The sequence below is a fragment of the Podarcis vaucheri genome, assembly GCF_965113315.1.
Source record: "Podarcis vaucheri genome assembly, chromosome: 14".
NCBI classification, from domain to species: domain Eukaryota; kingdom Metazoa; phylum Chordata; class Lepidosauria; order Squamata; family Lacertidae; genus Podarcis; species Podarcis vaucheri.
Window position 1 is genome coordinate 4,498,444 of NC_138752.1, and position 12,366 is coordinate 4,510,809.

The 12,366-nt window shown below is 44.4% G+C and overlaps 1 protein-coding gene across 7 annotated transcripts in view; it reads right to left on the reverse strand.

The window, feature by feature from the left end:
- RORA (RAR related orphan receptor A) overlaps positions 1-12,366 on the reverse strand; it is a 375,892-nt gene that overhangs the window by 37,237 nt on the left and 326,289 nt on the right. The window contains exon 1 of one of the 7 annotated variants that reach the window (XM_082198092.1): positions 10,499-10,559. The exons of the other annotated variants lie outside the window; for them this stretch is intronic. Within the exon in view, the coding sequence (XP_082054218.1) occupies positions 10,499-10,550 (52 nt within the window). The 5' untranslated portion in view covers positions 10,551-10,559. Of the gene's footprint in view, positions 1-10,498; positions 10,560-12,366 lie in introns of those variants that run through there. 7 annotated transcript variants of the gene reach the window in all.

Sequence of the window (12,366 nt, forward strand, 5' to 3'; positions counted from 1 at the left end):
TAATCATTACCTCTTTAATTAACACTTCTTTATTTTCACTTTCCAGCAATTGCCTATACATCTTAGACAGTAATTTACTATTACTCTCCATAATTTCGGTTTGGTACCTTGATTTATTTTCTCCCATACCTATTCTCTTATGTTCCCTCCATATTGCACTAACTTGGTGAAGGTGGAACCAATCCTTAATCTTCTCTTTCAATTCATCCTGTGTTCTTAATTTCCACCCTTCTTCTGTTTTAATTAATAAATCCTCGTAAGTCCACCTTTTACCAGTCATATTTAATTTCTTTATTTTAATGATATCCACAGGTGAAAGCCACCAGGGAGTATTTTGTTCAATCACATTTTTCTTCCTGTTCCAAACTTCTATGAGTGATCCCCTAATTATATGGTTAGTAAATCCTCTATGGACCTTGTCCTTTCCCTGCCAGAGGTAGGCATGCCACCCAAATCTTAAATCAAACCCTTCCAGGTCTAGTAGATCAGTATCTTTCAGGGAGGCCCAGTCCTTTATCCATAGTAGGCATGCCGCCTCATAATAGAGCCTTAGGTTCGGTACGCCGAAACCTCCTCTTTCCCTAGAATCCATCAAATATTTAAGTTTCACCCTGGGTTTCTTCTCTTGCCAAATGTATTTGGTCAGGGTCCTTTGCCAATTTTTAAAGCAGGTGGTGCCTTTTATAACTGGCAGGTTCTGGAACAGGAATAGCAGTCACAACTCATTTCCATAAAGCAGCATGCTTAACAAGCAAGTCTGGTAGACCTTCATCTTGGCATTGGACATTAGCATCACATTTTGGTGAGGAAAGCCATTGCCATAGCTGCCTTGCCAATACACTTGTCCAGCTCAGTGTTGATGACAAGATTGCTGGTTATGGTGGAACCCAGTCAAAATTGTCTACCACTTCAAGTGTGTGCTCATCAAAGCTGAAGTGTGGGGTGCTGGTGACATCCTGGTCTTCATCAGACCGCAGGTAAGTCCGAACTCCCTGCGGGCAAAAGAGTTGATGGGTCTCTGTAGAGCTTCTTCGGAGTGTGCTGTCAAGGCGGTGTCATCTGCAAACAACATCTCTTGGATAAAGATCCACCACACTTTTGCCTTGGCATGGAGATGTGCAGGTTGAACAGAACCCCATCTCTCCTTGTATGGATGTATAAAGTAATGTATTGCAACGCAATTCCTGACGCATTTATTCTTTGACACGTTCATTCTTTGGCGAAAAATTACCGTATTTTTCGCCCTATAGGACGCACTTTTTCCCCTTCCAAAAATGAAGGGGAAATGTGTGTGCATCCTATGGGGCGAATACAGGCTTTCGCTGAAGCCTGGAGAGCGAGGGGGGTCGGTGTGCACCGACCCCTCTCGCTCTCCAGGCTTCAGGAAGCTATCTGCTAGCCGTGGGAGAGCTGTGCAAAGTTGCGCAGCTCTCCCACAGCTACCTGAGCTCAGCACGCCCCAGGCTTCGGACTTCGCGCAGCTCTCCCATGGCTTGCAGATAGCAGCCTGTTCGGGGGCTGGGGTCGGGGGAAGCTCGGGCTCCCCCCACCCCAGCCCCGCACCTGGGGAAAAAATTTTTTTTTCTCTATTTCCCCCCAAAAAAACTAGATGCGCCCTATGGGCCGGTGCGCCCTATGGGGCAAAAAATACAGTAAGATGCAAAAGTAACTGCCTAGTTATGGTTGAGCGGGACGCGGGTGGCGCTGTGGGTAAAACCTCAGCGCCTAGGGCTTGCCGATCGCATGGTCGGCGGTTTGAATCCCCGCGGCGGGGTGAGCTCCCGTCGTTCGGACCCAGCTCCTGCCCACCTAGCACTTCAAAAGCACTCTTAAGTGCAAGTAGATAAATAGGGACCGCTTTATAGCGGGAAGGTAAAACGGTGTTTCCATGTGCTGCTCTGGTGCCAGCTCACCAGAGCAGCTTCTTCACGCTGGCCACGTGACCCGGAAGTGTCTCCAGACAGCGCTGGCCCCCTGCCTCTTAAGTGAGATGGGCGCACAACCCTAGAGTCGGACACGACTGGCCCGTATGGGCAGGGGTACCTTTACCTTTACCTTTTAGTTATGGTCACCACAACAATATGTCTAGGCACATTTTCCTCCTACAAGATTATGAATCAAATGATGACAAGATGAGAGAGCTAGCTGAAGATAGAATAACTGCTGTGCACAAAAGACAAATTCTTTAAAACAGAGAAGCGAGCAAATGGGAAAGCAGTCTAGAAGAGATGTGACTGCAGTTTCATTCTAGCAAATGTGAAAACCAATCCTCTTTTACAAAATTACAGGGGTAATTTGCCAAAATCTTTATAAATTTCTCAACAACTTTGTGTAGATAATTTATTTGGTTCTTTTTGCAAATTGTGGTATTTGAAGGGTTGAAACCAGCCATACCAAAACAGGTCATAGAGAGGGCTCAGTGGGACTTAATTTTAGGCATGTATAGGACAGTAACATCCAGTGAACTTCATGGCTGAGTGAGGCTTTGAACCCGGGTCTCCCACGTTCTAGTCCTACAGGCACTCTAACCACTACACCACACTGGCTCTCACTAGGGTGAACCTTTTCCTTTCAGTTTGCAAAATCACAGCTTCTGTGAGAGGTGGAGCTGCCAGTGAAGGACATTGTCTCATTCTGTCCATCATGCCCACATAACATGATTATTTTTTTAAGTTCTAATGTTTTTATTTCTGCAAGGGAAAGAACATCCCTGTAAACGGTGCAGGAGCACACACAAATCTTAAAAAACTAGGGTGATGCTCTACCATTTCTTTAAAAAAATCCAGCATTATAACTTGAAGCCGGCTGTGATCTATGATCCAATATAAAAACTAGCAGTGATCTACCACCCAGGGATTGGTGCAGAGTGGGTGGGTGATGGCTGCTTCTCCGGAGGGGGCAGGGATGGGGGCAGGGTGGGCAGGCAGGCACTGGCTGCTTCTCCCAAGGGGGCAGGGATGGGTGCACCGTGGGCAGTCGCGCACTGACAGGGCAGGGGAGGGTGCATGCGCAGCGTCAAAATAGCTCCTCCCAACGTCTCCAGTGGAGGGTGGGTGGTGATCGACTAGAATTCATTGCAGGATCTACTCGTCGATCGGGACTGACGCGTTGGACATGTCTGCTTTTAAGAGACGTGGTGACAAGAATTGCACACAGTATTCCAAGTGCAGCTGCACCATAGACTTGTATAAGGCTTTTATGATATTGCCAGTTCCATTTCCAGTCATTTCCCACAAGCTGGGTCAACTTCTTAATTGAGCTATCCACTGGGACCCTCAGCTGGGTCAGCCACCACCAGCTCAGACCTCATTAGCATATATGTAATGCCAGGATATTTTGCCCCAGCATGCATCACTTTACACTTGTTAACACCAAATCAGATTTATCATTTTAATACTCATTCACCCAGTTTGGAGAGATCCTTTTGGAGCACCTCACAGCCACTTTTAGTTAAAAACTACCACAGACAACTTGGTGTCTTCAGCAGACTTTGCTAACTCATCTCCCGGAAAGGCTAGACTTGGGTTCACAAAGCAGACAACACACTAGGGCTGTGCGATGTCAGGTTTTCAACATCACAATGTATCGCCAAGCTCTCCTGCCCAGCCAGTTGCAAAGCACGCAACTGCAAATCTTGACTTGGGCACTAGGTGGCAGCCCTGAGCTGCAAAAAGTGACTGGCAACTGGTTAATTTCGAACACTGCTTGCACCTCTTGGGTGATGTGGAACAATAAGTAAATAATCCTTTCCTGTATTCCCTGTTATGCTACTGCTAAATTTGTATTGTGTTCTGCTTTTCCCCCCAAAATGTGCCTGGTGTCCTTTTCCCTGGCCAGCTCCACAACAGCCTGGGGTCACAAGTCATCTAATAAACCCCACGCCAGATGTTCCTGCCCCTACTATTTGCCTTGTGAATGCAAATACATGTTTCTGTCTGATGAATGTAAAAGGTGCTTGCTACTTTTCCTTTTAAAAAAAAACCAGGAAGGGGTAATTGGGGTGTTTTTTCCCCACTTATCAGTTTCATCTTTTGCATGCAAATAAGTGCTTGCTCAAATCTTTTTCGCATGCAAACACGACACAGTGAGAAATGCAGTGTCTGTTCAAAACAGGACATGGCATAGATAATGACAGAAATTTCCAGCTTTGTTTCGCTATTACTGAGTTAGAGCTAATGGGCCCAAGTCCACCCACCGACTCTTCTCCAGAAATGAGTGTGGATTGCAACGCAGCACTGCTTAGTCAACCACACCTCAATCAAACTGGATTGTTATTACTGAAACAGTAACATTTTCCAAGCTACACTGAGGATACTTGAATTGATAAGGCATAAATAAACATATTGCTTGTGTACTGTGTACTGCATATGAAATTTAATGTACCAGTGGACAAGTTACTGTAGTTCTATGTTGTTCTCGTATTTACATGAAAACCAATAAGTTATTTGGAAAGAAATATAACTTCATTCTAAGTAAAATAATAATGATGATATAATGTTAGATGAAAATTAGCCTGAATCATAGTTCCAATATGCCTAGTTGGAGTATAGGCTTATTTCAATTCACAGATTATTTTTTTCTAAATATATATTTACAGAGGCACTCTCACACTAGAATTCTTAAAGTCTTTATGCAATGGGCGCGAGGGAAATCATCAGATTCTAAAGGACCCACTTGGAGTATACTGGTTACTTCTGACAAGGAGAGAGATGCCACCAGCCACTCACCCTCCAAGGAAACCCTAGAAGAAGACACTAGACAATAGAGCTGCTCTCTTAAATACAGGGGGAAAGTGGCCAGATATAAAAGACAGAAGAAAGCAAAACCGGGTCCCATGTGCCTGACTTCGTTCTGCCTCTCTGCTGGACAAAAAAAGCAAGGCACCAGGGGACTGAAGGAGCAACAGTCTTCAAAAGAACTACCCACCAACAGAAACATTTAAGTTAGTGGTTAAACTGTGGTAGGGTTGGGGGAATCCACACAAGTGCAGAAAAGCACAGGATGTGGTACTGGGCTCAAAATCTTAGCTTATGAAGGTGAAGATAGCGTGAAAGTGCATGGGCAGCAATCTGCATTGCCCAAATAGCTGTTGAAGGGAATTTCCTGGTGTGGTACATTGATGACCAGCCCTAGTCCTCTGCCTCTGTCCCCCCAATGCCTACTTTAAAGAGAAGAAAGGAGAGATAAATTCACTCAAGCATGTTGTGGGATTCAGCTCTTTTCAGTGAAGAATTTGGGTTATCTTTCCACGGCAGTGTAATTTTTATTTTCCCTTTAGCTCTGTGTACAACAAGCTAAGTGAGCTTCGATATCCCTGAGCAGGTGCTCCAGAAGTCTGCTCAGTCAGTCAGTCTAGAACAGGAGAGAGTCTCACAAAGTGCTGCAAGACTTGGCTCCTGTCCTGGAAAGCACTTAATCGTACACTCCAGGCATGCACCGAATTTTATTTACGGTTTGAGCTAATCATATGGTTAGATTGAAGCATTAAGCAGATTGTTATGTAACATCCACTGGCCACACAAGATCGCTCTGCTGGAATGAGGAATCAAATATCCAGGGCCGGACCAAGATATTTTGACACCTGAGGAGAACCACAAAATGGTGTGTGTGTGCCCCCCCCCAGCCAGGGAAGACGAGGCGACTAAGATCTACATCGGGAACAAGGTGGAGGAAATCAAATGAACATTACCTGATGGCTGAAGTGGAAACCAAAGGCTGTCATGGGAGCGAAAGGGAAGGGGTCTACTCTAAATCATGCTGAGCGGGTGCAGACTTCAAAGGGCAGCCCCCGCCATTTCCTCCCTAGGCGTAAGAGGAGACCGACCACCAAGAGGCTGCAGTAGAGGCAGCATTGGAGGCGGAGGGGGGCTGCTGCCAAAGAGGCGGCAGTTCTGGTCTCCAAGGAATGTGTTGCAGCCATCCCTGTGGCAGTGGGGGCAGCAGCAGCAGGTGATGCTGGAAGGACAGATCTGCTGTTCCTGTGGATCCTGCCACCTAGGGCGGTCACGTCACCTTGCCTCATGGGTGGACTGGCCTTGCAAATATCAGACCACAACTAGATCGACATACAAAGCCATCATGCTATTCTCTGTACAAATTCAGTCTCAGGACTGGGTCAGCCCCCGAGCTGCCCCCAAACCGAGCCGCCCACTTGGCATGTCCCCACACACTGTGCTAAACCGGTGCAGTGTGGTGTGGGGACTGCTTTTGCGGTGCTGGAAATCGCGTCTGCACAGACGCAGAAACCAATAATCGTGTCTGCGCAGACACAGATGCCGGAAATTGCGATCTGGCCCACAGAGGGATCTCCGCTGGAACCGGCCCAGACAAGGTAAACCTTGCCAACCCCTGTCCTAGAACCAGCCACATCACCATAATCTTCCTCCATCTCTTCCTTCTCTCTTTCACTGTTACTTTCACTGAAGGTAGGAGCAGAACAGATAAGCCAACAAAAGCTGTTGTCCTAACAGATGATACAAAATATCTCATGCATATGGTAGATGGGACAGCCTTCAATACAGAGGCATCACCAACTTCAGAATCTGTCGTATTTTAACAGCTCTCATTTGAAGATTTGTCTCCAAAAGAAAAGCAGCACTTGCCATGAACATCCACCAGACCCAGCAAGCACCATGAGAAGTTGTCACACAAGGAAGCGATACTGATGGTGACACAAATAAAGAAGATGGGAGAAAAATCTGACAGTCATTTGGAAAGCAGTTTGTCTGGTAGCACAAGAAACTTCCAAAATAAGAAGGGATAGATTCATAAGCAATGTTTGTTCAAATCTGGGATGGTCACTAACATAAACACATTCTGTATATAAAATTGGTAAATGCTACAGTCCCAGCACCTCTCAGGTGAGCGCCATTGCTAATATAAGGGAGGCATTTATGGTGAGTTCCGGCACCTCTTTTTCTAGAAAAATAGCCGTCATCAAAGACTACCATTTGTGACAGAAACATTGCTGTTGCTCCTTCTAATTCTATTGATTAAACATGAAGCTATACATAGTCAATGACACTCATACATATTTAGTAGCACAAACAAGAATTTGCATTGAAGCAGAATTAACCAAGGAATTATTTGACTGCATAACATTCTAATCCCAGTGCATTTTCAGCTCCATTACCTAAATAATTTGCTCTCCTGTGCACCCTAAAGTAATTCATGATGACATGATGATTAAGTATTATTCACCTAAATCATTTGAAGCTTACAACAATATTATCATTTTGACAAGTTCCTCAATGCCAGGTTCACAGCGTGTTGGGGTGTTAGGGCTGGTGGTGTCTAGCTACAAATGCACAAGCAGTTCATAACACAAACAGCCTCCTAGTCAAACACAGATTTATGGATATCTAGGAGGGCTGCAATGTTTAGTCAATTAATTGTTTGGGATAGCCAATGTTTTCAAAAATCAAATGACTAGAAAATGCCCCGATTGATAAAGCAGCAAAAAATGTAAATTAATTTTCAGGCAAGTAGTTATGATTTATTTATTATTTCAACTGATGCCCCACCTCTCTGCCTCTAACACCCAAGGTGCCTAACAGCCACAATAATAAGTACTTTTAAAAAATTGCAGATGGCAAGCAGTATCTAAAGAAGAATTCTCTACTGCAAGAGGAAAAAGGAAGCACCTCTTCTATGTATAATTACACTTGTGCTTTTTTTTTATTAGAAATATTTTGTCCCCCCCCCTTGCTACCCATACACACATTGGTGCAAATTTAGTGCATCAATTAATAAATTATAATCCAATGTTTAATCAGCTAACAGCACACTCTTATGCATGTCTAACTCAGAAGGAAGCCCCATCAGGTTCAGTGAGATTTACTTTTGAGGAAACACCTATAGGATTGCACTGTCAGATGTCCCTCATTGGGTGACAGATCTACCGGTAATTTAAACTCCAGCACTATACACACAGCATCATATAGGGGGGAGCAGCCCTTATCTGCCAGCCTTCAAGAGTAAGCATTGTCAGGTACATCCTAGACGTGCACAATCCGGGCTACTCCAAGACATTTTGGTACCCAGGGCAAAATGTTCACATAGCATCCCTTCTTCCTCTAGTTAGAATGTTAGTATTCATGTGCTACAGCTTCAATCTACTATTACTATAATTTCTTTTAAAATACACATCCTGCCTTTAAAGATTTCCAGGACAGGTTACAATAAATATTTAAAAAAATCATAAAAACAACACTAGAACAGATTTTATAAACATATACAGCAGCATACAATCAAATAAATAACCAAACCAAACGGTAGAAGCTTTAGGAGAGCAGAAGTTAAGTGGAGCAAACAAAAACCACTGCTTTTGGGATTGTTTTCCAGAACTGAGGTACCACTACAGAAAAGGCACTATTTTCACCTGCTATATGTGGGGTATGAACAGACCCAGAGAACAGCCTTTGCAAAGATAGTCATGAACAAGCAAGCGGATATATGAGCAGGCAGTCTACATGGCTCATTGCAGGAAAATAAAGACCCCACCCACCAAAAAGCACATCCTTGCCCGGAAGAGATTAAAGTAGAAATTATATACATTAAAAAATGATTACTGGAATAATGGACAACTTGACACACTTTAATGGCCCCCCAAATTGGCTGCCTGAGGCAGCTGCCTTGCTCTGCCTAAGAGGGAAGACTGGCCCTGTGAACCACTCTCAGATAAATGGCCTCCTGCCAGTCTGTACAGGTTCAGCTATCTCAAACCTCAGGCCTCATGTATACAGTTATATTTTGACAGGATTAGTTTGCAAACCATGAGCAGGGACTTGTTTGTACAGCATGAAGGTGCAATAGGAGGTACTTGATCAATAATAAGCCTTGGCAGTGGTGGCACACATGCGCCAAAGTGAGGGCGCTCTTTCCTCCATGTGTCGCAGCAGGATTCCCAAGAGGAGATCAACATTGCAGGTAGCACAGAAACTTTCAGAAACTGGGAGCATATGCTTTTTGTGCTCAAAAAACTTTCACAAAATAAGTGTGTGAAGAATTGTGCAGGGAAAATAGCACATTCATGCAGCTCTTGAAATGGTAAGGTACCAATCGCAAACATACACAAGAACAGCTGTGTTTTTTGTTCATTTCCCATTCACACATGCAGAGAGGAATGTTGCAAATGTGAATAAATGTATTTCAATGTAAAAATGTATTGAGAGAGTTAGATCATCACAGCACCATTAAGACCTCCCCCTGCCCCCGCCCCTCATGACAGCTGGTTATGATAATTCTTTAACACTGTCAGTGATACCAGAATGGGTTAAAAAGGAGCAGTGATTAGTTGTTTATTTGCTGCTTTTAAAAAACATTAACAAGGGCAGCTCTACTCTTACTTAAGCCTCTGGGTGTAGTGTGTGGAGTGCTATACATATGCTTTTTCACAGCATTCCTTAACAAAGGATGGCATGACCCATCTAAACTTCCAGTCATACTGCAGGGGTTTTCCTAAGTCAGCAGGACAAGGATCCCAGAGCGTATGAATACCTAGGGGAACAGCCATTCAAGCAACATGCTCAACAAACAGGTAGTCTAGAGTGACCTTTGTGAGGAAAGTGACTTGTGATCAGGTGTCATCACAGCTATACACACAAAGTTCTATCCTATTGGACAATTCATTATGTGGAGCTGCCATTAAGGCTGCTATGATACAGATGCCACTATAGTTGTATTGAGTCTGCCCTGTGTTTCTCCCCATAGGATAGTAATTCCCAAACTGCTGTCCTGCCTCCTATCCAAAACACACAGACAAAAGTTCTTACTTGTAACCAAGAAAGAGATCTTTATTCAGACAAGTAATGGTACAGGCTCGGCAGCAGACATGGTGCTCAGGAGTCGCAATTCAGGAACAGGTCAAGAAGTTCAGAACGACACAGAAGTGACATAAAGGTGTCCCAGCAAGTTCCCCTGCCCACCAAGTTGGAAAGATGAGGTGGACTTGCAAGACTCTCTTCCCTTCGGGGAATGTCAAGTTGGCTGGCACACCCTGTTGGTGCTGGTGGGTTTGCTCCTATCTGCAAAGGCAGCACCTGGTTATAGACAAGAAGGCGGAGCCCTCCTGTTCAGCCCAACTTTTATCTGTAGTGGTACTGGACTTCAAGGGTGGTTAGAATGCCTGGGAAGCTCAGTGTGCGGCCACAAGTAATGCCACTTTCCTCTGGGGGAGGCCCAGTCTTTCTAAACAACAACTCCTAGTTCTTGTATCAAAAGTCAGGAAATCACTGCCCTCAAAACACATACCCCACCTCAAATTCTTACTGGCAGAAGCTCAAAAGCAGCCTTCTGTCCACAAGCAGCTTTTTGGTGCCCAGTGCTGTAAGAACCGCAACACATCCCATCTCTGATATTACTGGAGACTAGATCCAATCTTTCTAGAACTAATGCAAGTGTCAGGCAGCTTATTCAGAGGATGAACTAGGTATGTACTAACTCAGTGATAACAATCTGACATTGTCAAGAAAATCAATTGAAAAAGCTACAGAAATACCCGTTGAATCAGAATGACAGGAAAGATCGGAGGAAATTCTGTCCATGACCATTAGGTGTCACTGCAGTCAACAGAGTTGAAGAAGAAGAAAAAGAAGAAAACTTAAATCAATGTCCAGTTCTTAGGTTTTAAGTGGTGCTTGGTCCTTACGGACCCTCACTGCCTAATAGCAGTAAGACCACAGCAATTTCTAGATTTTACACCACTCATCAGTCACCCCCCCCTTTGGGGGGGGCAAAAAGGGCCTTTTTAGCCTTGTTTCCAAAGTGCCAAAGCCTAGCAGAGATGAAGCTTTGGGCAGCAACACTTCAAGTCTTGGGCATCATACATTTAAGAGCAAGGGTAATTCATAGGTCTGGCTCAACATTTTGCTGCTTCATGTTGACTCATTATGTAACTCAAAAGCTGCACCTCAACACCTATGACTTGGCAAGAGATTCTGGAATACACAACTCCAAAATCAAATGCTGCCCCAAAGGCAACCACTTGGGTTTCCTATTGTCAGAGCTGGACTGTAAGAGCAAATAAAGACAGAAGGTTCTAACCCAGGCAGAAGGGGGGGGGAGAGAGAGAATCTTGCACTGAAGGCCTTAGGAGCATTAATGGCAGTCAAGGGTTTAAGGCTAAAAGTCTGATCCAGGCAAAAGACAAGCAAAAGAAACCAGATTGTGTGTCAGACTGGAAGTACAGCAGGTAGGGAAACAGCTACTGAAGACAAAACTAGAGAGCCACTCAGACATGATGGGAGTCTGGCAAACACCCAACCCTAGCTTGGAAGCATTCTCAGCCAGGCCAGGTGCGCTTCTAGAGCCAGGCTGGAACCAGGGCAGTCCATCCTGGCTCTTTACCCCACTCTCCAGTCTTGAATAGCCCACCACAAGAGGAACCATGGCACAGAAGAGGCTCCTGATTCAAAGTCATTGAGCCTGATACAGTTAACTTGGCCCTGGCTGCACCAAAGGCCCACACCACAAGTGTAAGAACTTCTGTCTGTTGTGGGTGTTCAACAGACAAAGGCAAACTTGGCCCTCCAGATGTTTTGGGACTACAACTCCCACCATCCCTAGATAACAGGACCAGTGGTCAGGAATGATGGGAGTTGTAGTCCCAAAACATCTGGAGGGCCAAGTTTGCCTATGCCTGGGTCTTCAATGACAACCAGGTGGATGTCAGGAGGTATTTATGATGTGCATCCACCATCCAATTCTGGCTAAGACCCCATTTTCTTTAGCTTTTCTCCTCCCCCCGCCTCCCTTCACCCCGCTCACTTCCCTAAGAGCCAGTTCTGACAGGGCATCACCAGCATCCCTGCCCAATAACTCTGCCACACACTGTTCTAAAACATTCCAGTGAATCATTCCTCAATTACTTAAAGCTATGAATTCGAAAACTCTTCAAGCAAGAATTTCATATTACAGTTGAAAAGAAAGAAGTGCCTTAAGGCTTTGGAGAATTCCTGAAAATATGAACTCTAAAATATGAATGCAGTTAAAACAAAACCAAAATAATTATTTTTAACATTGATTTCCCATAATGTTGAAAAGCCTGGGGCTGGTAATGTCATAAAGGTTTGACTAAGTGAAAGTGCCCATCATTTTTCAATCTCTACTTCTTTCAAATGCAAAAGTAACTCTTCTGTACCCTCAGCTGCCTGCAATGCCACTTTTCCTACAACAGCAAAACTATTAAAGAGGAATTTTTCTCTTCAGTTCTGAATTAGTTGCAATTTATAGCTTGTAAAGTTGAGCTTGTACCATTAAAATTGTTGGGAACATCTAACTAAAAGAAGCCAAGATGATGTTTTTACTTGGACAAACTACAAGTGCCAAACTGTAAGTGGGGGTGGGGAATCAAGTTGTAAAAATCTT